The sequence below is a fragment of the Uranotaenia lowii genome, chromosome 3 (assembly GCF_029784155.1).
Source record: "Uranotaenia lowii strain MFRU-FL chromosome 3, ASM2978415v1, whole genome shotgun sequence".
NCBI classification, from domain to species: domain Eukaryota; kingdom Metazoa; phylum Arthropoda; class Insecta; order Diptera; family Culicidae; genus Uranotaenia; species Uranotaenia lowii.
Window position 1 is genome coordinate 19,889,857 of NC_073693.1, and position 24,660 is coordinate 19,914,516.

A 24,660-nucleotide genomic window follows, 5' to 3' on the forward strand; every position below is an offset into this window, starting at 1 on the left:
GAACTCTCAATCTTAATTCTGAATCGGAATCCTTCTTTTTAATCTTAAGGTAATTCTAACTGTCAAGTCTGTACAGAACTCTGAATTTGGAAGCTTCCTAAAAACTATAATTAAAAAAAAACTATCCCCAGTCCAAAATGTAATTCAGCTGTAGAAACCATTTCATAAAAAAAATCAATAATGAATTCCATACTTCAATTAATGAATTGCTTCAACTGACTCTCAATGAGTGATAAATTCGTGGTTAGTGAATACAGTTGGACGAAATTTGATAAAGTCAAAATATTTACTATTTTCAAAAACAATCATTTGCGAGTTAGCTTTAAGTTGTTTTGAGTTGAAGTTTCAATATAAATTATACATTTAAACAATTTCCAAGCTCAAAAAAATGATTTATTTATTATATGCCCTTTCGTGATGTTTGTTCACATTTCATATTCATGAAATGGCGGACATGTCTCAAAAAAGGCTATTTGAGGAACTTTTTGGAACTTCGAGTCCATAGAAGGCAATTTGAGACCCAATTTGTAACTTTTATACTGAATGATGCGATTGACATGTCACAAAAAAGGCTATTTGAGAAACTTCTTGGAACTTGAAGTTCACAGAAGGCTATTTGAGGAACTTCTTGGAGCATGAAGTTCACAGAAGGCTATTTGAGACCTAATTTGTAACTTTTATATTGTGTAAGTGCGCTTGACATGTCACAAAAAAACCTATTTGAGGAACTTTTTGGAACTTCAAGTCTATAGAAGGCTATTTGAGGAACCTTTTGTAACTTTCATGCTCACATTCGAGAAAATTCGGTACCAATTCCCCAGCGAAATTCGAACTTTGGAGGCACGGGAACTCCTTAAATATATTCTTTTTTTCAATGAAAAAGAGAATGTGATATATTATTTATTGTGAGTAGATATTCAAGATTTTTCTGATTTTTTTTTTTGGGTTTTCAAAGTAAAGTGAACAAGTAAAGCAAACTACGGTCTTTAGATGGTTGCCATTATATTGTAAAACCAGGTCGTTCTTTTTCTGGATTTAAACACAGTAAAAAAACAACTAACTCAAGTTGGGCTAAATTTTTGAGCTAGCTTTATCTAAATTTGTTTTTATTTGAAAGTTAGGAAAACAGTTAAAACTGCTGACTCGCTGACGTGAAATGAAAATGTAGTATTATTTCTCACTTCATTCTTGATTTTTCTTTTCGAAAAATCACCAAATTCTGCCTAGAATTTTCCGGAATTTGTTCAAAAAATCAAATCAAATACTTATATTTTAAGTATTTAAAAAAAAGGTCCTGATTTGCCCAGCCCAGTAATGCGTGTAAAATTCTGAAATACTCAAAATTTGGTCAAATTAACACTCCAATGACTGTAACGACTGTTGCGTTCTTTCTTCCTATAGAGGAAAGCCATCCAATTCATATTCGAATCATCTACTTATCTCATCGATCTTAATCCTATGGTCTTAATTTCCTTGGCATTAAAGCAGTCTCAATAGTTTAACAAATAACATTTTAATTAGTATTATTTAATTTATCGGCCTTATCGATGAAAAGAGATGTCCTTTTTAGTGAAGACATCATAAGATTTCTAACATGTTTACGATTTTAATTAGAAAAATTGTAAACATGTTAAAAGAAACAAAAACTCTTAAAATTTAATTTTTCTCGACAAAAAAGGATTCAAATTCGATTAATTATATGCCGGTCAAAATTTCATGTTTCTGTCGTGAATTACAATCTTGTGAAAAAAATAAAAGATTGAGTAAAATTTGAAACCATTTGAAAACATTTTTTCTTTCTTTTCACCTTAATTTGTCGGCCAGTTTTGAAGCAATCGTAAAAACTAATAAATTGTGTATATAAGAAAACAACGGACTGAAAACTTTGATGTTTCAACCTTTCAGGCGAAGTCAGCGTAACTCTTGTTCGATAATAGCCATTACCGGACAGCAACAGTTCTGTAACGAAAGTGGCAGTAGAATAATCCTTACTAATGTGTTTCAATTTTTGTTTTTCTCCACCTTCTCCCCAGATTCTGTTCTGCACTCTAAATTCACACAAAGTCGATATGAGCAACCTGCTCGGGGGCCAAATCGGACTGAACGATTTCATCTTCGCACACCGAAAAGGTCGGCCGAAGGAGGTCGAGATAGTGAAATCAGAAGACGCCCTCGGATTGACCATCACAGACAACGGCGCCGGATATGCGTTCATCAAGCGCATCAAGGCCGGAAGTGTCATCGACCGGATTCAGCACATTCAGGTAAGAGAGTTCAATATATCCCTCGATTCTGAATGCTCTTGAACGATTTTTTATTTCTTCTCATCCAAAAGGTTGGAGATCACATCGAGAAGCTGGACGGAATCAATGTCGTTGGCAAGCGACACTACGAGGTGGCCCGAATGCTCAAGGACATTCCCACGGGATCGACCTTCACGATCCGGCTAGTCGAACCGATGAAGAGTGGCTTCCAGGGCATTGCGCCCCGGAAGGGCGGTGCCAAACAGACCAAGCAAGGCTACGGCAGTGGCAAGGAAACGCTTAGGTTTAAGTCCAACGGTAATGCAGCCATCGAAGACGAGGTATGGACGATGACGACGAATGATCATTGCGATTACTGAGTTATCGTTGTGATTAATTTTTAATTTACTTCTTTTAGCATGACGACGCCACTCAATGTGGAATAGATGCCATCAACTCGCTGTTAGATTCGTTCATGGGAATCAATGACACGGAACTAGCGACGCAGGTGAGTACTGTTTTTAATGTTGTGCCTCTTTAAGCAGTGAATTAAAAAAGTCTTAGCTTAGACTAAAAAATTGAGAAATATTTCGAAGCGAAAGATTAAAAAAAATCTTTTTACTATATGACGGACGAACCATGTTGTGAATTTTAAGGTTTTTTTTTCTAATTAATGTTTAATTTTTCAATTTACATTTGAAACGAAGAATATTTTACATAAAATATTCATTTTCACATGTATTGTGACAATTCGAACCCCTTAATATAAGAATCTTGCTCAACAATTGTCTGTATATAGCTAAAAAAAAAGTTTTAACAATAATAAAATTAATTAGTTAACAAACTATCATCAGTTCTAATATTTTTAGTTAAAAAAAACTACCAAGGATGTTTGATAGATTTCCTTAGAAGTGAAGCGAAAGAATATTTTCCAACCAGTTTAATACATCGACCTGTGCGGGTTTCAGTGCGGCTAATTGATATTTACAAATGCGAGTTGATGTATTCCACAGAAATTCCAAGCATGGATTCTACAAGACAAACATGATCAATAAAAGTAGAATTGAAAAATAAACTTCAAAATATTCGTTCATGATAAAACAATTCTCCAGCACTCTGCCTCGAATTAACTGATTACTCAACAGGTTCTAGTACCGAGGATTGGGATTGCAAGTGCAAATCCCGCCGGTCAAGTTAGTTTTTTTTAATTTCGTTTCTTCAACTTCTCTGAACATCTCATCTTTCCTTGTCGAAACGTTATATAAAATTGCATTTTTTTTCGCAGTTACATTTTAAAAAGTCATTACAATCGAAAACTCAGAATGTTTTATGTATTTTTATGGGAAGCTAGAAAATTTTTAAGTAATAAGTTGATTTATTTTAGAACTGTAGAACCGAAACTTTTTGAAAATCAATATTTGAAAAATAAATTTTTTTGAACATCAATTTTAGTGGGCTCGATTTTCCGTGCAAATTTTGGGCTTATTTTTTTAACTAGAATTTTTGTGATTTCTACACCATGAAATAATGGTTTACGTCCTAACAAAACACATTTTGCTTTTATATTTCCTTTATGAAAAGTTTGTTGAACTATTTTAATATAAAAAATGATCCATGCGAAACATGAGGAAATATATGATCGTTGTCAGCTGAATCGTCTCTTGCTCAATTGTTGATCATCAATGATTTTTTTTCATCCTACATTTGAATAGCTTTCAAATTAGCAGTCGAAGAAGCTAAAATTAAAAAAAAACGTTTCATTTTTTTGTATAACATCGCATATCTTAGTAAGTGGTGTAAGAGGTAGAAGTTAGGTTTATGGTTGGTTCACAAGAAATTTACTGTAAGAATCAAGCGACATTTAGCATCCAAAGGTATATTTTTTTAACTTTCTCAACATCTCTGGGGGTTTTGAAATAAAAATTTTGTTTATTCAAACAAATTTCCATACAATATTAAAACTCGTTGCGCTAATTCAGGACTGAACGAGTTGCTTCCAATATTTGTGTTGCTGTTTTTGGCTGTAAAACAACCAAAAAAATTAAGGAAGGTGTGAAAATGAAATTTCAACTTTCCACACATAACTTGCAGCGTTCTAACCAACGCTGATGTGATTGCACCAGTATTCTGGTGAATATAAATTTATGTATGGGACAGACATATTTAAAGAATATAAATTTATTTCGGATATCTAGTGTTAATATACTCAAAATCCAGTGCAAAGTTGAATTTAAGTATTAGAAAAACTGAAAAATTGCAAATTGACAAAAGGTTTAAAAACAGCAACCTTCAAAATTCGTCAAAAAATCTGTGTTTCGTTTTTCTTTAAATCTACAAATGCAAGAATGTGCCAAATCACGTCAACTTTTCAATCCTGTTTTCAAAATTTATCTGGTGTGACTTAAATATTTTTGACGATTCATTGATTGAAAAGTACAGTTTTTACACCACTTTTTACATTTTTTGTGGTCATGTTTTCAACAAAAATTTCAAAACAATATATGCTTATGCGCAATTTATAATTTCAGCTTTTGTGGACACTAAGTGATTTTTTTTAAGGGGGGGGGGTAGGGTCTAACACTTTCAAACAATCGATTTTTTATTTTTTTATTTTCTTATTGTAAAACATTTCAAGAATGTGGCTGTGTGGTGGCGGCTTATAGAATACTACCACTGGGATACTGGTCCACGTCGTAAAAGGCGACTTATCCAGTACTTCCCATATGCGTTAGTCATTCTTCAAATGCGACTATCACATTGGGAGGGGGGAACCTTGGCTTGGTTTCAAGCCAAGTTTCTTCAGGGAGGATTCACCAATTGTGCTTATTGCCATTAATGCGCATGCACTAGTTGTATTCTCCTAAATTTTGTAAACACCCGCTTCAAGGTGGTTCTGTGCCTGCGGGCCCCAAAGTGGGGGTAGGAGGGTGTATAATAATCCTATCTTAAGCAGAACGTTGTTAAGGTCTGCACTATAGCCAGGCACTGGTGCAAAGGGCCGTATTTTTCCTGGCAACTCGTGGGATTCAGATTATACACACGATTTTAAAATTTTCATCCTGTATGGGATACCCCGCTTCATGCGTCGATATGAAGGTGCAGAGGTTCTTGTGTGTGATGGAAATATGTGTGGAATTCTTTGATAGAAATGCTTTCTATTAAGGTTGCACAGATAAATCTGCAGCACAAAAGAACCGCTACACTTAACTTATGTCGTTTAATCCTTAATGGAACTGCATCAATCGCCTTGGTCCAAGAACCCTATTTCCGAAATGGAACTTTTTACTTAGGGAATTTGCTCAAACCAAACTTTACTGTGTTCAGTGTAATTGGAATGACTAATGCCCGAATAATGCCTCGTGCATGTATATTGATAAACAATTCTTTAAATGCAACACTTATACCCAATCTAACAACAAGAGATACTTGCGTCGTTCAGGTTTCGCTGCCTGATAGAAAATACGTCTACTGTTCAGCATACTCACCATATGAACAATCATCCCCTACGGATGATTTAAAAAATGTCATTTCATTCTGTGAATCACAAAATATACCGCTTGTAATTGGCTGTGATGCCAATGCCCATCATTTTGTATGGGGTAGCTCAGATATCGATCTGAGAGGCTTAAATTTTATGGAATATTTAAGCAGCACTGATTTAGAAATTCTAAATGTAGGAAATAAACCAACTTTTGTTAGGTGTGACAGAGAAGAGGTGATTGACATCACACTTTGTTCTAGAACAATTTCTCAGGAAATTTCAAATTGGCATGTGCCTAACGAAGAATCGATTTCTGACCACAGGTTTATCTATTTTGAACACTCAGGTGAGTTTTTAGAAACAATTACATTCAGAAACCCAAGAACAACTAATTGGGACCTATATTTGGAGCATCTTGCTACTAAATTTCATGGATATACACCTGAAATTACTACTCCTTCAGAGTTGGATGAAGTGGTTGCAAAAACCTCCGAAATTATTTTAAATTCTTATGAAGAAGCGTGTCCCTTACGAACGTTGAAATTCAACAAAAACAGTACACCATGGTGGAACTCAAATCTCAGTAAATTACGAAAAAACTGCAGACGCTCTTGGAACCGAAGGCGCACGGAAGGTTTTGATGCGTTCAAGTTGGCTCGCAGAGCTTACCGGAAAGCAACAAGAGCTGCCGAACGCTCAAGTTGGCATAGCTACTGCACAAACATTTCAGGCTTGCACGAAGCAAGTAGGTTAAATAAAGTCTTAGCCAAATCAAAAGATTATCAGGTTTCATACCTTAAAACCCCTAGCGGTGATTATACATCAAACGACGAAGAAACATTAAGTTGTCTATTCAATACTCACTTTCCAGGATGTGTTGATCAAGATTCATCGATAGAGCCTGAGTTCTTTTCTGGAAATCTAGATTCCTTGCATTTTGTTCGGAAAATAGTTACTACAGAATCGATCAAATGGGCAATCGATGGTTTTGCTCAATACAAATCTCCTGGAAGTGACGGTTTATTTCCAGTTTTGCTTCAAAAAGGTTTCGATCATTTCAAACACATATTAAGAAAAATAATGATAAACAGTTTTGCTCATGGATATATTCCTAAACTTTGGCGGCAGATAGCCGTGAAATTCATCCCTAAAGGGGGACGATCATCATACGACGAAGCCAAAAGCTTTCGTCCTATTAGTCTAAGTTCATTTCTATTAAAAGCACTTGAACGTTTAATTGATCATCATATCAGGCAAGAATGCCTTGTCCAACATCCGCTTAATGCGACACAACATGCATACCAAACAGGAAAATCAACATTAACTCTACTGCACAACGTAGTACATAATATTGAAAATAGTTTTTCACAGAAAGAATCATGTCTAGGAGCATTTCTAGACATAGAAGGAGCATTTGATAATGTCTCGTTTACATCAATAATGGATGCGGCACTACTTCATGGAGTGCCTAGTGTTATAACTAACTGGATTAGCGCAATGCTAAGTAACAGGAATCTTCATTCGTCTTTAAGACAGGCTTCAATAACAAAAGTTAGCACACGTGGTTGCCCACAGGGAGGTGTACTATCACCTCTTTTGTGGAACCTAGTTGCAGACGGCTTGTTGAGAAAACTCAATGACCGTGGAATACCAACCTATGGATTCGCAGATGATTATCTTCTGCTGGTAAGAGGTTTGTGCATAAGCACATTATTTGATATAATGCAACAAGCTCTGCGCTCTGTTGAACGATGGTGTTCTCATGTAGAACTGTCAGTTAATCCTCTAAAAACTAATATTGTATTATTTACTAAAAAACGTATCACCCGCGGGGTGCGCCCTCTGCTGTTTTATGGTTCCGAAATCACCGTGTCTGATCAAGTTAAATATTTGGGTGTCATTCTTGACTCCAAATTAAACTGGTCTGATCACATCGAATTCAGAATCAAAAAAGCATGCATGGCCTTCGGGCAATGCCGACGTGCAATCGGAAAAACTGGGGACTCAAACCCAAACATATTCACTGGATTTACTCCACAATAGTAAGACCAATTCTGGCCTATGGGTGTCTAGTGTGGTGGCAGAAAGGAGAAGTTGCAACAGTTCGGACTAAACTAAATCACCTTCAAAGAATGTGTCTTTTGGGGATGTCCGGATCGTTCACTACAACTCCTACTGCAGCACTAGAGGCTCTGTTTTCTATCAAACCTCTACACTTGTTCCTAAAACAGGAAGCCTTCTCATGTGCTTTTCGTCTACAGGCAGTTGGTCTCTGGCTGTCAGGAAATATCGAAAGATCATCGAGTCATACAAATGTGTGGCCTGAATTAGTTAGATTAAACAAGTTTAATCTAGCGCCAAACGATTTAACACTCTCGAGTAGTTTTCCCTACATGGGATTCAAAGTCAAATTTCCTTCTCCTCAAGAATGGTTATCAGGTTTCGTAGAGGACCAAATGTCCTCTCATATTGTATTCTATACTGACGGTTCATTATCAAACGGCCGTGCAGGTGCAGGCATTTACTGTCACGAGTTGAACATAGAATATGCTCAACCTCTAGGAAAATATTGTACAGTCTTTCAGGCTGAGCTATATGCTATTATGTATGGAGTGCAAATTGCACTTCAAAAGAAGATTATGTTCAGAACAATTTATTTCTGTTCAGATAGCCAAGCAGCTATCAAATCACTCAGTGCTTCCAGTTCTAGATCAAAACTGGTAATCGCATGCCGGAAAGCAATCGAAGAACTTGCTGAAGGCAATGGATTAAACCTTCTATGGGTACCCGGACATAAGGGAATTTTTGGAAACGAATGCGCCGACGAACTCGCTAGAGCTGGGTCGGAAAAGGAATTTTACGGACCAGAGCCGGCTGTCCCAATATCACCATGTTGGTTCAGAAACCAAATTCAAACTTGGTCCTCTAACCAGCATGAACGATACTGGGAAGAGTTGGACACTTGTCGTCAAACTAAATTATTTTTAGAAAAACCATCTCCAATCATATCGAGTTACTTATTAACTTTAAATAAATCTCATTGCAGCATCTTGATCAGAGCACTCTCCGGTCATTGTAAACTCAACTATCACATGCACAACATTCAGCGTGCTGAATCTCCAGTATGTGGTAGTTGTGAATCAGATGTGGAAGATCCCTTCCATCTTATATGTAACTGTCCCTCATTTGCCAGACTACGTTTTCGTACTCTGGGATCTTACGCTTTAAGCGAATCTGAGTTTAAGAAATTAAACTTAAAAAACATTCTATCATTCCTTACCGAATGTAGAAAAGAGCTTTAATGCTAATAATCCCTAGTGGAAAGGCTTTATGCCATCTTAAATAGATTGAATTTATTTCTTCCTTTTATAGGTTTTTCAGGTTTCTCAGGTAAATGATGAAATCTTGGATAAAAAAAAGGCTAGGCACAATTTTCCCGTATGTTTGGATAACGTGCCGCTATTAAGCCTACCCCCATTCTGATACCTGATACCTGGGTCAAATTTTCAAGTCAATTGAAGCAAAACTGTAGAAGTTATAGGCCTTTAGCTCCTCCTATCTAATACTGCAAGAAAGCAAGAGCAGAAACTTCAAACGCGTTTTTCTCGAAAGCACATTTTTAAAGTCCGTGGACATCGTCATTTGAAAACGTCTTATCCGATTCTTTTCAAATTTGGAACATATCTTCTACATATAAAATACCAGACCCCAACGTTTTTCTTTTTTGTTTTTTTTTTACTTTGGAGAGATTTTACAGGTGAAAAATGGCGGATTTTTTCGTGAAAAATCGTAGTTTTTACTTCAAACAGTCACAAAAATTTCATAAAAAATTTTTTAAGTTAAATAAAAACGTTGGGGTCCAGAAAAACATCTATTAAAAATATTTTGCTTTGATTTTTTGACTTCAGATGATTCTGTGCTGAGATACAGTGTCCACCGCAAATCCTGTTTTCTAAAAGGCATCCTCGAAAGTGCTCCGTCACTGGCTCATTTTTCAATATTTTTCTACGAAAAAATTACTAAATGTTCTTTTAACAGTGCTTTGTATAATGCAAAAAATTTGAATACATTTGTTTGAACGGTAGCTCTAGAAAAAAATCGTGAAAATGGTGTTTTTTTATACCCGTTAGACCATACCCCCCCTTTAACATTCCGCAGCCATTCTACATTTTTTTCCGAATTTTTTTTTCGGATTTTATTTCTTGACCTTGAATAACGGAAAACTGAAACGTCGTAGCTGAATAATGTCTGAAAAACATAATTGAGTTACATTACGAGGTTTCAAAAACTATTAAGTTTTTTAAAAATCTATTGGGTAATCAGAGATATATATATATATATATATATCGATTTTAGTCAGGAATGTCAAATAGGCACTCCAGGGACTGTAAAGGGTAAAAATTTCAGGGACGACATCGCCACATATTTCGGAGACATTTCGACCAACATATTTCGACCAACTCAAGTCCGGAGTTTAAAGAATTGATTCATTTTTGACAATATTTTTGTAGTATTTATTTTTGATAATTTTGAATGTTTGAGAATTTGTTGAATATTTTTGGTTTTTTTGTATTGAAAATTTCTGTTTTTTTTTGTAGTTCTCAGGACCAGAGCTGGTAAAAATTGACAGAGTTAAAGATGGCTACTTTTTTTCCAATAACCATCACTTTCCAAAACTCCAACTTTGCACCGAGCCACAGTCATCGATCACCAGCAGGCTGATAATCGTTTTTGTTTGATTCTCAATGAAAGCTAGCACAGTAAATATTCAATATCATTGGTTTCCATTGAGATGATAGCCTGCTAAAATTTCGCTCCCATGCCGGTTGTTGATATTTTCAGGTTGTTTTTCTCATCTAACCTGGCAACAGCATAATCTCCATATTATGGTTATATAGTCGAGCTTCTAACTAGATAGCCCATAAAACGAACTGCAACATGTTTCAGAGAGCAAGGATTTTCTCGCCTTTTTATTTCCTAGTGCCCCAAATGACCTGACTTTTGAAAATCTTATGCGCTGCAGGCTAATATTGATCCTAGGCCTAGTACAAGATCTCATGCCAAATTTTGGCCAGATCGGATCACGGGAAGGGGTCGCTCAACGAGCCTGAAGTTTGTATGGAATTTGGAGACATTTTGTTCGGGAGAAATAGAAAAACCTGTTTTTCATGAATAACTTTAGTTCCCGTCGGCCGATTTCTTTCAAAAATGGTTTTTTTTAAAGCCTAAAATATGACAAATATTTCATCCGAAGACTGCATATCGATAAGAGTTAAGATAAAAAAGTTATTAGGTTTCAAAAATGGGCTAATTTTTTTAACGGTGGTATTCATATTCATCACTGTTAATGCGGCGTCAATATGTTCGTCCGCCCCGACTCATTAATCGGCTGACGGAAACTAAAGTTATTCGTAAAAAACAGGTTTTTCATGTTTCTCTCGAACAAAATGTCTCAAAATCCCATACAAACTTCAAGCTCGTTGAGCGACCCCTTCCCGTGATCCGATCTGGCCCAAATTTGGCATGAGATCTTGTACTAGGCCTAGGATCACTTTTAGCCTGCAGCGCATAACATTTTACAGGTTTTGAATTTCCCATACAAATTTGGGGCAGTCTAGTGTGCATGAATGTTAACCCGAGTTTTACTAAATATCACGGTATTATGTGATAATTAATTTTATGTGATAATTAATTACCGTAAAATGTCAATCACTAACTCAGTAGCATGTTGACATACGTTTGCTCGCTAAATCTCAGCAACTGACTGCGTCACTACAGTTAAGAAAGTGATTCAGTATGGGTCTATGCTATCAACGAAAACGCTCTAGACTGATAAACCACATGTTATGATGGCATGCTTTGGGTTCAAGAAATGATAAGGATTTCGATCTAGCTGGCATTTTCGTTAAATGTCAGTCGTGACAATCACCATTACCAGCTCTGCTCAGGACTTCTAGTTCGAATACTCTTTTTGTGCAAAAGCCGCAATCCAAGGCGTAGAGGATAGCCTTCAACAATCCAACGGTCATGGGATCCGATCCCGGTCACGGCGTACATAGTACACTTATAATCAATGAGAAGGTTTGAAGAACCTCTTAGCTGAATGCAACGAATGTTCGGCAAATGTGCCGTTGTCAGTTTCTTGGGTCTACCTACCCTTTTCCGGGTGTTATCAGGTAGATTATTATTGTTACCCGCCCTATTTTGAGCGTGGTCATGTAAATTATATATGGTTTGGTGACTAATTTTTACCTATGATTTTTTGTCTAACAACACACGAACGAAACAAAATTATAACGAATTATGTTTGTAGCTATATGATTATTCATTTTTAAATACTCACTAATAGTTTTCCTATGAAATTCTAACTTAAGAGAAGACACGAATGCCACAAGGATGGTAAAATGTCATTAATAAAACCTTAAAAAGGAACTTTAGAAAAGTGGTGAAGTAATGAAACCTCTAGAAACAAAATATCAAATTTGTTTCCATCGATGGTTAAATTTTTGAATTCATTTAAAAGTCTGGTAGATCAAAGTTATTTGATTTCAGCATAAAATAAGTTCGTTTTAGGGTAGCCTTAAATTTCTTAAAAAAAAACTTATTCTATACCTAAATCAAACAAGCCCAATCTTCTAAACTCTTTTGCAAATTGCAAGATTTTTTTATTAAACGAACACAAACACATACAGGATATCTCAATGAAACTAGATGTTTCCTCGAAGAGATTCCTTTTTTCTTAACTCTAAGCGTACATTTTTCGAGGATATGATGGTTAGCATTTACAAATGCTCAAACCACCAACCCACAGAAAGGGTTTTAAGTTTATGTTCTCTTGAATTTCTCAACAATTTTATGTTGATTGAAAAACTCATTCACAAGCCAAATTTTTTTCTGAATATTAAATCTGAATTCTAAACCTGAATTCGAAAATTGAACTTTGAATCTGTTTCCGAATTTCTATACGATTCTCGAAATGTACGAAAAATACGATTTCCGAATCTTAATTCCAGATCAGAATTTCATGAGCCAAATCTTAGAGCCCTCATTCATGAATCTATTATTCAAACTCTGTAGAGCTGGTTTAATCTTTATTTATTATTTCAAATATTTATTTTTAATCTGTTTTGTGATTTTGATTTAAAATGTGAATTTCGAATGATGTTTTTCAATTTTGGATCGCCACGTAGATGCTTTAATTGTATAAATTTTGTGTTAGAATAAAGTTTAAGAACTTCGAATTTGAATATAAAATAAATCTCTTCTTTTTCCATATTCGGAAAACTATTATCAAAATATTGAAAATGCAAACATGATTCAAATTTGATATGAAATGCAAAACCGAATTCGAACAAGGATTTCAAAGCAGCTTTTCATTCCATATTGCTTATGATTATTCGAACTGAAAATCAAGAATCCTAAACTTAATACAAAATCAAAAATACGAAAATATGTAGAAATACAATTTCGGTTATACGAATATGGAACCAGAACCTCCAAAATGGGTTTAATTTAAAATTTAATATTCAGACCTGAATTTCTATGATAAGGTTGCCAAATTGCCCGGTTTCAACAGGATTGGCCCGGATATCTATCTATATATATAAAAATGAATTTCTGTCTGTCTGTCTGTCTGTCTGTGTGTCTGTCTGTCTGTCTGTCTGTCTGTCTGTTCCCTATAGACTCGAAAACTACTGAACCGATTTGCGTGAAACTTGGCAGGTGAAGGTATTGGAGGCCGGGGAAGGTTCCTATTATGGTTTGAGACCCCTCCCTCTCTCATGAAGGGGGGGAGGGGCCTCCCAAACAACAGTTTTTTCCATAACTCGAGAACCAATCAAGTAAATTGTAACAAATTTTGCATGGGGTGGCACTGGGGTACGAGGAATGTTTCTATGAATGTTTGGTACCCCTCCCTCCTTCCAGTGGGAAGATAGAAAGGGGGGAGGGGGCCTACCTTACAATTTTTCAAATAACTGGAGAGCTAATCAAGCTAATGGAACAAAATTTGGCATGGGATGGTAGTGGAATATGAAAAATGATTCTATGATTATTTCAAACCCCTCCCTCCTTCCATTGGAGTTGCAGGAAGAAGGGGGGGGGGGGCTTTAACCACTTTTTTATTGCATAGCTTGAAAACTATTCGAGCAAATGAAACCAAATTTGGCTAGGAAGGGTATATGGGTACGATAAATAGTTCTATGAATATTTGGTACCCCTCCCTCCTTCCAGTGAGGATATAGAATGTGAGGAGGGTGCTCCTTTACAATTTTCAGCATAACTGGATAAATAATCAAGCAAATGGCACCCAATTTGGCGTGGGAAGGTATTTCATTACGATAAATGTTTCTATGATATTTTGAGAACCCTTCATGCTTCAAGTCGGAAAATCTTAAGGGAGGAGGGTCCTCCCATATAATTTTCACATCCCTCGGGAACTTACTAAGCATATAGAACGAAATTTGGCTTGAGAGGATATTTGAGCACAGGGAAAGTTTCTGTGAATATTTGGTACTCCTTCCAGTGGGGTGATATGAAGAAGAGGGAGGGGGGAGGGGGCTGTTCCTTTACAATTTTTCGCATTACTCGAGCAATTATCAAGCATATGGAAACAACTATGGCATAGGAAAGCATTTGGATACGTAAAATGATTATAAGCTTATTTGAGTTCTTTCTCCTTCAATTGAGAATGCAGATAGGGAAGACGGAAGCTCATATATGTATGATTGTTTTGCATAAACCAAAAACTTATCTAACGAAGGGAACCAAGTATGACATGGGAACAATCATTCAATTTAGCAACTGGGGAAGAATTTGGCATATGAGTGTATTTGAATACACGGAATGTTCAATCTTGATCCCCTTCTTTCAGGTAGGGGATAGGTAGGAAGGGCGGCTCCGATACAAATTTTATAGCATAACTCGACAACTAATAAATCAAACTAAACCAAATTTGGCATGAGAGGGTATTCGAGCACAAGATATGTTTTTTTTTTCAGTAGTTTACTATCACTACCACAAATCAGTGGAACGATATAGAGGGAAAAGAGGGCATTGATACAATTTGTTTAATATTTCGATAAGTTAACGAGAAAATAGAATTAAAGTATCATGGGAGCAAATTTGTATACGAGCAATCTTTCTTCGATGGTTTGAGAACCTCTTCTCTTGCCAGAGAAGAGATATACAGTGGGGAGAGGGTCACCCATTTTTTGAATAACTCGAGAACTTATCGAGAATGGAGCCATATATTACGTGAGATCGTATTTGTACACAAGAAGAGTTTTTCTGATATTATGAGACCCACCTTCCTTCAATTAGGGATATAGGAAGGTGGGTAATTTGTATAATAGTTTGAGAACGAACAGGTAAAATAAATGTCCCATTATGTTATTTTGTTACTAAAAATATTTATATGATAGTTTGAGATAGGTTCATATTTATATAGAAAAAAATTTTGGCATAAGTTATAAACTTATGAAGCAAGGAAATCCAGAATCATAAAAAGGATTAAAACACGGATTTAAAAAAAAAAAAAGATTTCAAGATAAAAAAAAGTTGCAAATTCGTTTTGAAAAAAACATTTTAATGATTTTGAAATTGAAATTTAAATTTTGTGCATATATAAAAATGAATTTCTGTCTGTCTGTCTGTCTGTCTGTCTTTCTGTCTGTTCCCTATAGACTCAGAAACTACTGAACCGATTTACGTGAAACTTGGCAGGTGGGGATATTGGAGGCCGGGGAAGGTTCCTATTATGGTTTGTGACCCCTCCCTCTAACAGGAAGGGGGGGGAGGGGCCTCCCAAACAAAAGACATTTTTTTGCATAACACGAGAACCAATTAAGTAAATGGTATCAAATTTGGCATGGGGTGATATTTGGGAACGAAGAATATTTCAATGAATATAAGGTACCACTCCCTCCTCTCTGTGGGATGATAGGAAGGGGGGAGGGGGGCTACCTTACAATTTTTCATTTAACTCGAAAACTAATCAAGATATTGGAACCAAATTTGGCATGGGAAGGTATTTTGATACTAGTAATATTTCAATGATTATTTTAGACCCCTCCCTCTTTGCAGTTGAAAGGGGGAGGGGGCCTCTTTCATATTTTTTACATAACTCAAAAACTAATAAAGCAAATGGAACCAAATTAGGCATGGGAAGGTATTTGGATACGAAAAATATTTCTATGATTATTTGAAACCCCTCCCTCTTTCCAGTAGGGAGATATAAAGGGGGGAGGGGCCTTTTTTTATTTTTTTCATAACTCAAAAACGAATCAAGCAAATGGAACCGAATTTGGCATGGGCGGATATTTGGGAACGTGACTTGTTCAAATGATTGTTTGAGACGCCTTCCTTCTTCCACCGGGGAGAAAGGAAAGAGGGAGGGAAGTTTCAAAAATTTCTATTGCATAACTTTAGAACGACAACAGCAAATGGAACCAAATTTGGCATGGAACTACATTTGTGTACGAGAAATGCTTCTATAATTATTTGGTATCCCTCACTCCTTCAAAAAGGTGGATGAAAAGGGGGAGAAGAGGTCTCCCTTACAATTTTCAGTATAACTGGTGAGCTGATCGAGCAAATTGAACCAAATTTGGCATGTGAGGGTATTTGGATACGAGAAATGTTTCTATTATAAATTGAAGCCCCACTTTTTTCAGCGGAAAGATATAGGGGGGAAACATCGCGCGACTGAAGCAACCTGAGGTCGCGGCAGATTACGCGCAATCGGTCGAAGCAGCGCTGCCGGCAGAGGGCGAGCTTGACGAAGCCCTTCTCGAGGACTGTTGGGATACCATCAAAACAACCATCAACAGTGCTGCGGAGAACGTCATCGGTTATGTGGAGCGATCTCGACGGAACGACTGGTTCGACGAGGAGTGTAGGAGGGTGATGGACGAAGAGAATGCCGCGCGGGCGGCAGTAGTGCAAAGAGGCACCCGTCGAAATGTGGAAAATCACCGACAGCGGAAGAGGCAGCGAGTTCGACTTTTCCAGGAGAAAAAGCGCCGCCTGGAGGAGGAGGAGCTCGAGGAGCTGGAGCAGCTGCATCGTTCCCAAGAAACACGAAAGTTCTATCAGAAACTCAACGCATCCCGCAAAGGCTTCGTGCCGCAAGCCGAAATGTGCCGGGATAAGGACGGGGGTATCCTGACGGACAATCGTGAGGTGATCAAAAGGTGGAAGCAGTACTTCGATGAACACCTGAACGGCGCACATGCAGGAGATCAAGACGGTGGGGGAAGGTACATCGCCGGCGTAGCCAACGACGAAGAGGAGCCACTCCCAACGATGAGTGAAGTTAAGGAAGCCATTCGCCAGCTGAATAGAAACAAGTCGGCTGGGAAGGATGGCATCGCAGCTGAACTCATCAAAATGGGCCCGGACAGGTTGGCCGATTGCCTACACCGGTTGATAATCCGGATCTGGGACATAGAACAGCTACCGGAGGAGTGGAAGGAAGGGGTAATATGCCCCATCTACAAGAAGGGCGACAAATTGGACTGTGAGAACTACCGAGCGATCACTGTCCTCAATGCCGCCTACAAAGTGTTGTCCCGAATCCTACTCCGCCGCCTCACGCCACAAGCAAACAGATTCGTGGGAAGTCATCAGGCCGGCTTCATGGAGGGACGGTCTACGACGGACCAGATATTCACATTACGGCAAATCCTCCAAAAATGCCGTGAACACCAAGTCCCTACGCATCATCTAGTCATCGACTTCAAAGCCGCATACGACACGATCGACCGTAACGAGCTATGGAAAATCATGGACGAGAACGGCTTTTCCGGGAAGCTAATCAGACTGATCAAGGCGACGATGGATGGAACGCAGTGCTGTGTGCGGATTTCGGGTGAATTGTCGAGTTCATTCGAATCGCGCAGGGGGCTTCGACAAGGTGATGGTCTATCCTGCATGATGTTCAACGTGGCGCTAGAAGGTGTTATTCGACGAGCGGTGGGCGAAATGCGGGGCACGATTTTCAACAGATCCAGTCAACTTATCTGCTTTGCCGATGACATTGATATAGTCGGCAGATCATCTGCGGCGGTGGAGGAGATCTACCGCAAACTGAAACGCGAAGCAGGAAGGATTGGGTTGATGATTAATACGTCCAAGACGAAGTACATGCTGGCCTGCGGATCCGAGACCGACCGAACCCGCTTGTCCAGTAATAACAAGGTCACGATCGACGGCGACGAGCTGGAGAAAGTCTATCTCGGCTCACTGGTGACCGCCGACAATGACACCAGCCGTGAGATCCGGAGGCGAATTATCAGCGGAAGTCGTGCCTACTATGGACTCCACAAGCAACTGCGGTTGAGAAGACTTAGCCCTCGCACGAAATGTAACCTGTATATGACGCTCATTAGACCGGTTGTTCTCTCGGGCACGAGACATGGATATTGCTCGAGGAGGACCTGCGTACACTCGGAATATTCGAGCGACGAGTGTTAAGAACCATCTTTGGCGGCGTACAGGAGAACGGAGTGTGGAGGCGAAGGATGAACCACGAGCTCGCGCGACTCTACGGCGAACCCAGTATCCAGAAGGTGGTGAAAGCTGGCCGGATACGCTGGGCGGGACATGTTGCGAGAATGCCGGACGACTGTCCTGCAAAACAGGTGTTCGCTACGAATCCGGTAGGAACAAGACGAGCGGGGGCGCAACGAGCGAGGTGGTTAGACCAAGTGGAGCGTGATCTGGCGAACGTGGGGTGCCCGAGAAATTGGAGAACGGTTGCTATGAACCGAGTGAATTTTAGGAATTATGTTCGTCAAGTTATGTCGTGAGACGGAATACTATGTAAATAAATAAAAAAAATAAAATAAATATAAGGGGGAAAGGGAGGCTTCCATACATTTTTTTTGCATAACTCGAGAATTAATAGATCAAATGAAATGAAATTTGGTATCAAAAAGTATTTGAGTACAAAAACTACTTTTGTGTATATTAAGTTCTCACCCCTCCATTCAATGGGGAGAACGTAAGGGGGGATGGTGGTTAGTTTAAGCATAACTCAAGAATTTACAACGCGAATAAAACCAAATTTGGCATGGGATGGTAGTTCAATACGAGTATTTTTTTATGTCAAACAATTCCTTTCTTGCTGTGGGATGATAGAATTTGGAATAAAGGAAGGGAAGAGGAAAGCTTACATTTATCTTTTTTTTTACAACAAAATCCGAGAAATGGGCAAAACTTAACATGGAAAATCATTTTTGTATGATTCTATGATTATCTGTCACACCATCCTTCTTTCAGTGAGTAGGTACATTGGAGGAGGGAGTTTTTTTTTTTCCTGTTGGGGAGAGAGTCCACTACGACCATTAAGTTGATCTATTGTGGTTTACCCCGCGTTATTATTTTTACTTTGCTATGCTACTTGACACACCTGCACTATTGGTTGAAATTGCAGTTGTTTACCGGTAGCACTACGAGCACACACATATCTAGGTAGGATCTCCAAGTGCAATCTAAGTTCCCTTGAAAAGCTCCATCCACATGCATGTGCTGCATCATTGAGGCGTACAATTCCAAGGAAAACCCGGCTAGCATTTCACTAATGCTAAAAACGCCAACCTTCATCATACTATGTGTGCCAGGTTATGTCACGATCGGGATTCGATCTCATGAACGTTGGCTTAGAAGACAAGTATGCTATCCTCTAGGCTACGATCTGCTGGCTGAGGAGGGAGTTGAGCCCAATACAATTTTGTTAGCATTTTGTTAGTTCTCAATTTATGCTAACGAAGCCAACAAATATAGCATGGAAAGGTATTTGGCTACGAGATATTTTTCTACGGTTGTTATAGATCGTTACGCTTTACAGTGTAGAGAGGAGAAGAAATTATGTTGTAAAGCTTAAAAATTTATCAACAAATGACACTATATTTGATATAAGAGGATTTTAGGGCTCGAAAAAAATGTGTATGATTATTCAAGACCACGACCTCCATTCAGCAAGGGGTGAAGGGAAGGACAGGGGGGGCTCTCTTATCAGATTTTAAGCATAAATCCATAACATATAAAGCAAAAACAACCTTATAAGTTAGATTGTTTGCGTACGATTAATTTGAGCCTCTCCTTTTTCAGGGCGACGCTTAAAGAAACAGATTAAAATTATCAGATCTTTAACACAAATTTATAGATCAAGATTCAGAAAATAAGTTTAAGACATCATATGTTACAATTCGAAACTCCAGCTGCAGCTCGCATTTTATAGCGGTTGCTTATGAATTATGTTATAACTTGATTTAAAATAATGCCAACAGGACAAAAATTTGAATAATTTCTGAAAATATCATTTTTTTTTGAAAGGTGTAGCAAAGCACACCGGGTCAGCTAGTTTAATATAAAATTTGGGAAAAGTTCGGTCTGACCCGATTGCCCAGATTTCATTGGAAAAGCCCGGATTTGTTCTCATTCTCATGCTTAAATCAAACTTAATAAAAAACAAATTGTGTTGTATTTTTTTTAATTATGTGTCCAAAATTTTTGCAGCAAGTTTCAAAAAATTATCATGAAAGGATTTTAACTTTTTATTTATAGATTTTTGATGAGTAATTCCTAGGTTTCGACTTGAAAGGGGTTTTTGAGGTTGCAGTTGCAGGTTGCAGTTTTCAGTGACACGTAATAGTCAAAAAAAATTTCCGTGTGGAGTAGAATACCTCGCTTAATCCCCCCCTCCGTTCCTACGGCCATGTCTGTGGACATTTAGTTTCAAGAAGCTATTGAAGTTGATTAGTTTTGCATGATGCCCCAATTGAAGGGACTCTCTGGAGCCACTATTGAGCACAATTTCAATCACTTAACGTATGTTTTGAAGTTTTTGTACAAACGGAGCATGTCTTAAATTTTACAATAGGCTTCAATTTGCTTAAATTCAATGTTGATGGCAAACATTCATTGAACTTATACCATTCTACGAATCGTGTTCAAGAATGTGTATGAAGTAATGTGTTTAGGAAGTGTTCTTAAATGACTTTAGATCTATAGGGGAGAATGAGGATACTTGATCCCTGGGGATACTTGATTCCTTAGCTATATCTCGAAACTGGAATGTCTTACAAAGATCAAATGTTCTAGAAAAATGTGCCAAAATGAGCAAAATAACAATGCTTGTAGTTTAAAAAATTTTTACAAAATAATTGTTTGAGTAATTGAACTTTGTTTGAAAAATTTCACAAAATGTAACTTGAAGATCTTTTTTCATCACTTTAAAATGTTCCTTACATGGGAAAATTATGAAAAAAATATTTGTTCCAATATATCAATCGTTCGAGCGTAAAATAAACTTCATAATGCCATATTTTCAAAGCAATGGAAAACTCTCAATTTTTTTAGAAAAAGTTTTCTTAAATGTTGATTAGGGGTACAATTGATCCCCTAGAGTTGGGTACAATTGATCCCCCTTCCAAACGGCATATTCTTCTTCTGAATTGATCGTTATGATTGCTGATTACGAAATAACTAATATTTATCCAAAAACTAATATTTATCAAACAATTAATTGTCTAAAGAAAAGAGCAAAAATAATTAATTTTCTCTTAATTATAAAAAATTGCGCCTTTAAGTATGCAATGTTATTAGCGTTGAGACAAATTTATAGAATTTTCTTCTGATGTCTGCTATAAATTGTGAAATGAGAACAAACATGACCAAAATAGTCAATTAACATTCGATCTTGGGGTTTTGTTTGATTTTTATACAAGGATTAAGGCTTCCTGAATAAAATATCAAGTCTCCTTCAATAGGGGATCAAGTCTCCTCTAACTTCAGAAAAATCGAAATTTTTTTACTCCCACGAAAATGCATCTAGTTCATCAACGGGTTCAAGTATCGTTCTAATTTTTGGAGCATAGAAACTTGAAGTTACAAGCTGTCAGAAAATGTCAAAGACGGCGAGTTGCTAAATTTTTCCAAAAAGATATGGTGAAAATAAGAAAAGGGGATCAAGTATCCCCACTCTCCCCTACAGCTTTAGTTTAATAAAGTAACCGCATTAAGTTGAGATTGCCAGGGCCTTACTTTAATTGTAATGTTTGATTTTGAACCTTAAAAAACACATTTCGAACCTAATGCCCTCAAGTGAAATCATACATTTCAATAAACGTTAGGTGGAAGATGTTTAAGGAAACCCAATTAAAAGTTTACAAAGCATATTCTAGCTCCTGGGCTTCAACCAAAGCATTAGTTTTTTTTTTTTCTAAAATCAAAATTACAAATCTTTCAACTAGTGTAAATAATAGCTTCTAGTGAATATTCAGTTCAATGATCAATGATTGCAAGCTTTGCAATGCGTTAATTCAGACATAAAATCACTCATTACGTACACTACTCAACGCATCACTAACTACAATTTTCATTCCTTTTTTTTCCAGATTTGGGACCTAGGCAACAACAAAACCAACTCGATGGACTTTGCCGAGGCGATCGACGCATCGGACCTGGAGGCGTTCGGATTCACCGACGACTTCATCATCGAGCTGTGGGGCGCCATCACCGATGCCAGGCAGGGACGCCACAAAAGATAGAAACCATACCCCATCAGGTTCCGAAACCTACACCTCCCTACACATACAAACACTTACATACACCAACACACATACACACATACAAACTTTCCGCTTCCTTGTTTTGTTTGCGAGATTGAAGTTTGCGCTGAGGCATGTCTGGCAGGAATGGACGAGTAAAAGTTGGAAACCGCATGTTTATATGAATACCTATTACTATTGTTTTTTAATCTTCGCTTTTCACCACTGAGACATTCCTTTAAAACATAATCCAACATGTATTTAGAAAGAAGCTACCTAGGAAATTCAAGATAACAGTCGGTTGGCCCGGTTTAGCTGAACCCATGAGAAGAAAAATAGCATTTATTGTAGCATGTCAGGAAAACAGAATTTAAATGGAAGAACTAGGAACAGAGCTGGTTTTAAGCGAGCCGGAAAGAGAATATTGTTTCTTTAAAAAAAAATAAACTGTTTAAGTACTTAACGACGAGCTTGGAAAGAAAGCTCTAAACTGCAAAAGCAATGTGAAGTGATATAAATATTTTTAATCTTTAATTCTAAAAATTAAATTTAAAAACGATAAAGACCGCTAACGGAGGGTAGAAAAAATTTCGATAAACTGCAGTCAAGGATGAAGTAGAGGCGTTTTAGCGTATATAAATTTAATGATGATTAAATAAAAGACGATCTAGATATAGGTGAAGAGCAGCAGACGTTTTATTTTGTAACCTTCGAAAGCCACTCAGCTTTTAGTTTCGATTTCTCACTAGTAACCGGAAGGTCCAGTTGGAGCACACAGATCAATCGGAACGCATGGATCCCCAATGCCCCCGTTCCGGACGTAACCGTCTTTGCAGACGCACTCTTCCTGGCACCGGATGCATCGGATGACGAGAGTTAGCTGCGGCTCGGCGCAAGTATTTTGGCCACAATTACACGGTGAATAGTATTCGTTTTTACCGCATTGCACTGAAATTAAAAATAAAATCAAATTTAGGTTCCTAAAATTTACAAACGGTCGAAAATTTCCACTTACGCGTTGAGGTCTCTTGCGGTTTGGGGTAAGGACTACAAACTGCGACGCCGACGAGGAATAAAGTAAGAGCTACCGATAAACGTGGCAGAATCATGATGATAAATGGTGAAAGCTAAAAAAAATTGTCGACCTGTTTGGGCGAGGTTTGTATCAGAACTGGCACGAAAGTAGGAATCCTCAGCAGCAGAAAGCGAATGTTCGTGTTTGGATTTCCATAAAGCTCCCACTACTAGGTGATTTACAGCAGAGAAAAGAATCGCGAAATCGTTTTTTAAATGATACTTCATCGATGCTCTAGTATTTTAATTAGCTAATGACGCGGTCATTCAGAATAATTAATTTGTTGGCTATTCGGTTTCCAAAACATCTATGAAACTCAAACAATTTAAGTTTTGAACCCATATCTATATCATATAAAAGGTTTTGAAATAGTTTTCAAGATGATACGATTTTTTTTATTAAGATCATAGATAAATGATCAATATATTGCAAACGTTTGTGGATTCCGTTTGCTATTTAGTTCTAAAATGAGGATTCCATTTGACAAAAACACACCTTTTGCATCGGTCCAAAATGGGTTGAAAAAAGAAAGCAATTCGTGCGAAAAGAAAGCCAAACCTGATAAGAAAAAACAGTTACGTAAAATTGAAAGGAACTTGTAAATCCGTATATTGTCGCTGTTCTGCGAAACTTTCTAGCTGATCGAAAAGTTGAAACAGGATCAGTTTTCAATAATACTTCTCATAAATTTGTCTTCGCTCATTTACATCACCTATCATTTTCTCCCAAACTGTATACATCTATAATTTTGGAAAATAATCAAAAATTCTTCTTTCGAACCAGAACTAGGCTTTTTGTTTTATGCAATGATCTGATTCCGAATAAAGAAAAGTAATCCGCGTACAATATTGGAAGATTAAATACCACTTTATGTGAAACATGAAATGAACATGACAATAATCACCATAGAATGTCAAAATGCCCTGCTGCTATTTAAAGTAATTAAAGATTGGGCAAAAAATTTGATAAGGAAAAGGTATAATATAAATGTACTTGATCTCGAAGATTATCTTTCGGTGGAAATCGACCAAAACAGTAAAAATAGTATTCGTTGTTTATCACAGTGCATCAAACATTTTCCAAACGCTAATCTTTACATGTTAACAATAAAATCAGAGAAATAAGATGGGATGCGAAAATTTTTTTTGGCCAAAACACAATATTTGTTAGATTTCGGAATCAGGAAAAGTTTGAGGTGTTTATTGTAGCATAAAAGACAAATATACAGTTAGTTTTTAGATGTTGATTTAACCTCAATAAAAAAATCTAAAAACCTGGAAAAATCTGGATCGTTGATTTTAGAATTTT

At 37.3% G+C, this 24,660-nt stretch overlaps 2 protein-coding genes across 7 annotated transcripts in view; one reads left to right on the forward strand and one right to left on the reverse strand.

Moving 5' to 3' along the window:
- Positions 1–22,958, forward strand: part of LOC129756111 (PDZ domain-containing protein GIPC3) — an 85,350-nt gene extending 62,392 nt beyond the window's left edge. For all 6 annotated transcript variants that reach the window (XM_055752873.1, XM_055752867.1, XM_055752868.1 and 3 more), the window contains exons 3-6: positions 2,034–2,264; positions 2,336–2,584; positions 2,662–2,751; positions 22,125–22,958. In XM_055752873.1, the coding sequence (XP_055608848.1) occupies positions 2,034–2,264; positions 2,336–2,584; positions 2,662–2,751; positions 22,125–22,277 (723 nt within the window). In that variant the 3' untranslated portion in view covers positions 22,278–22,958. The remainder of the gene's footprint in view (positions 1–2,033; positions 2,265–2,335; positions 2,585–2,661; positions 2,752–22,124) is intronic.
- Positions 22,950–23,437, reverse strand: LOC129756112 (inducible metalloproteinase inhibitor protein-like). The gene is made up of 2 exons (XM_055752874.1): positions 23,293–23,437; positions 22,950–23,225 (listed from the first exon to the last, which is right to left on the reverse strand). Exons 1-2 carry the CDS (start codon positions 23,384–23,386, stop codon positions 23,023–23,025), a joined length of 297 nt encoding a protein of 98 aa, XP_055608849.1. The 5' UTR covers positions 23,387–23,437; the 3' UTR covers positions 22,950–23,022.
- Positions 23,438–24,660: the final 1,223 nt, after the last annotated feature.

Coding starts and splice junctions, on each gene's coding strand:
- LOC129756112 (XM_055752874.1), bottom strand. CDS start 23,386: ATGATTCTGCCACGTTTATCGGTAGCTCTTACTTTATTCCTCGTCGGC. Junction 23,226..23,292: donor ACCGCAAGAGACCTCAACGC/GTAAGTGGAAAT, acceptor TTTTAATTTCAG/TGCAATGCGGTAAAAACGAA.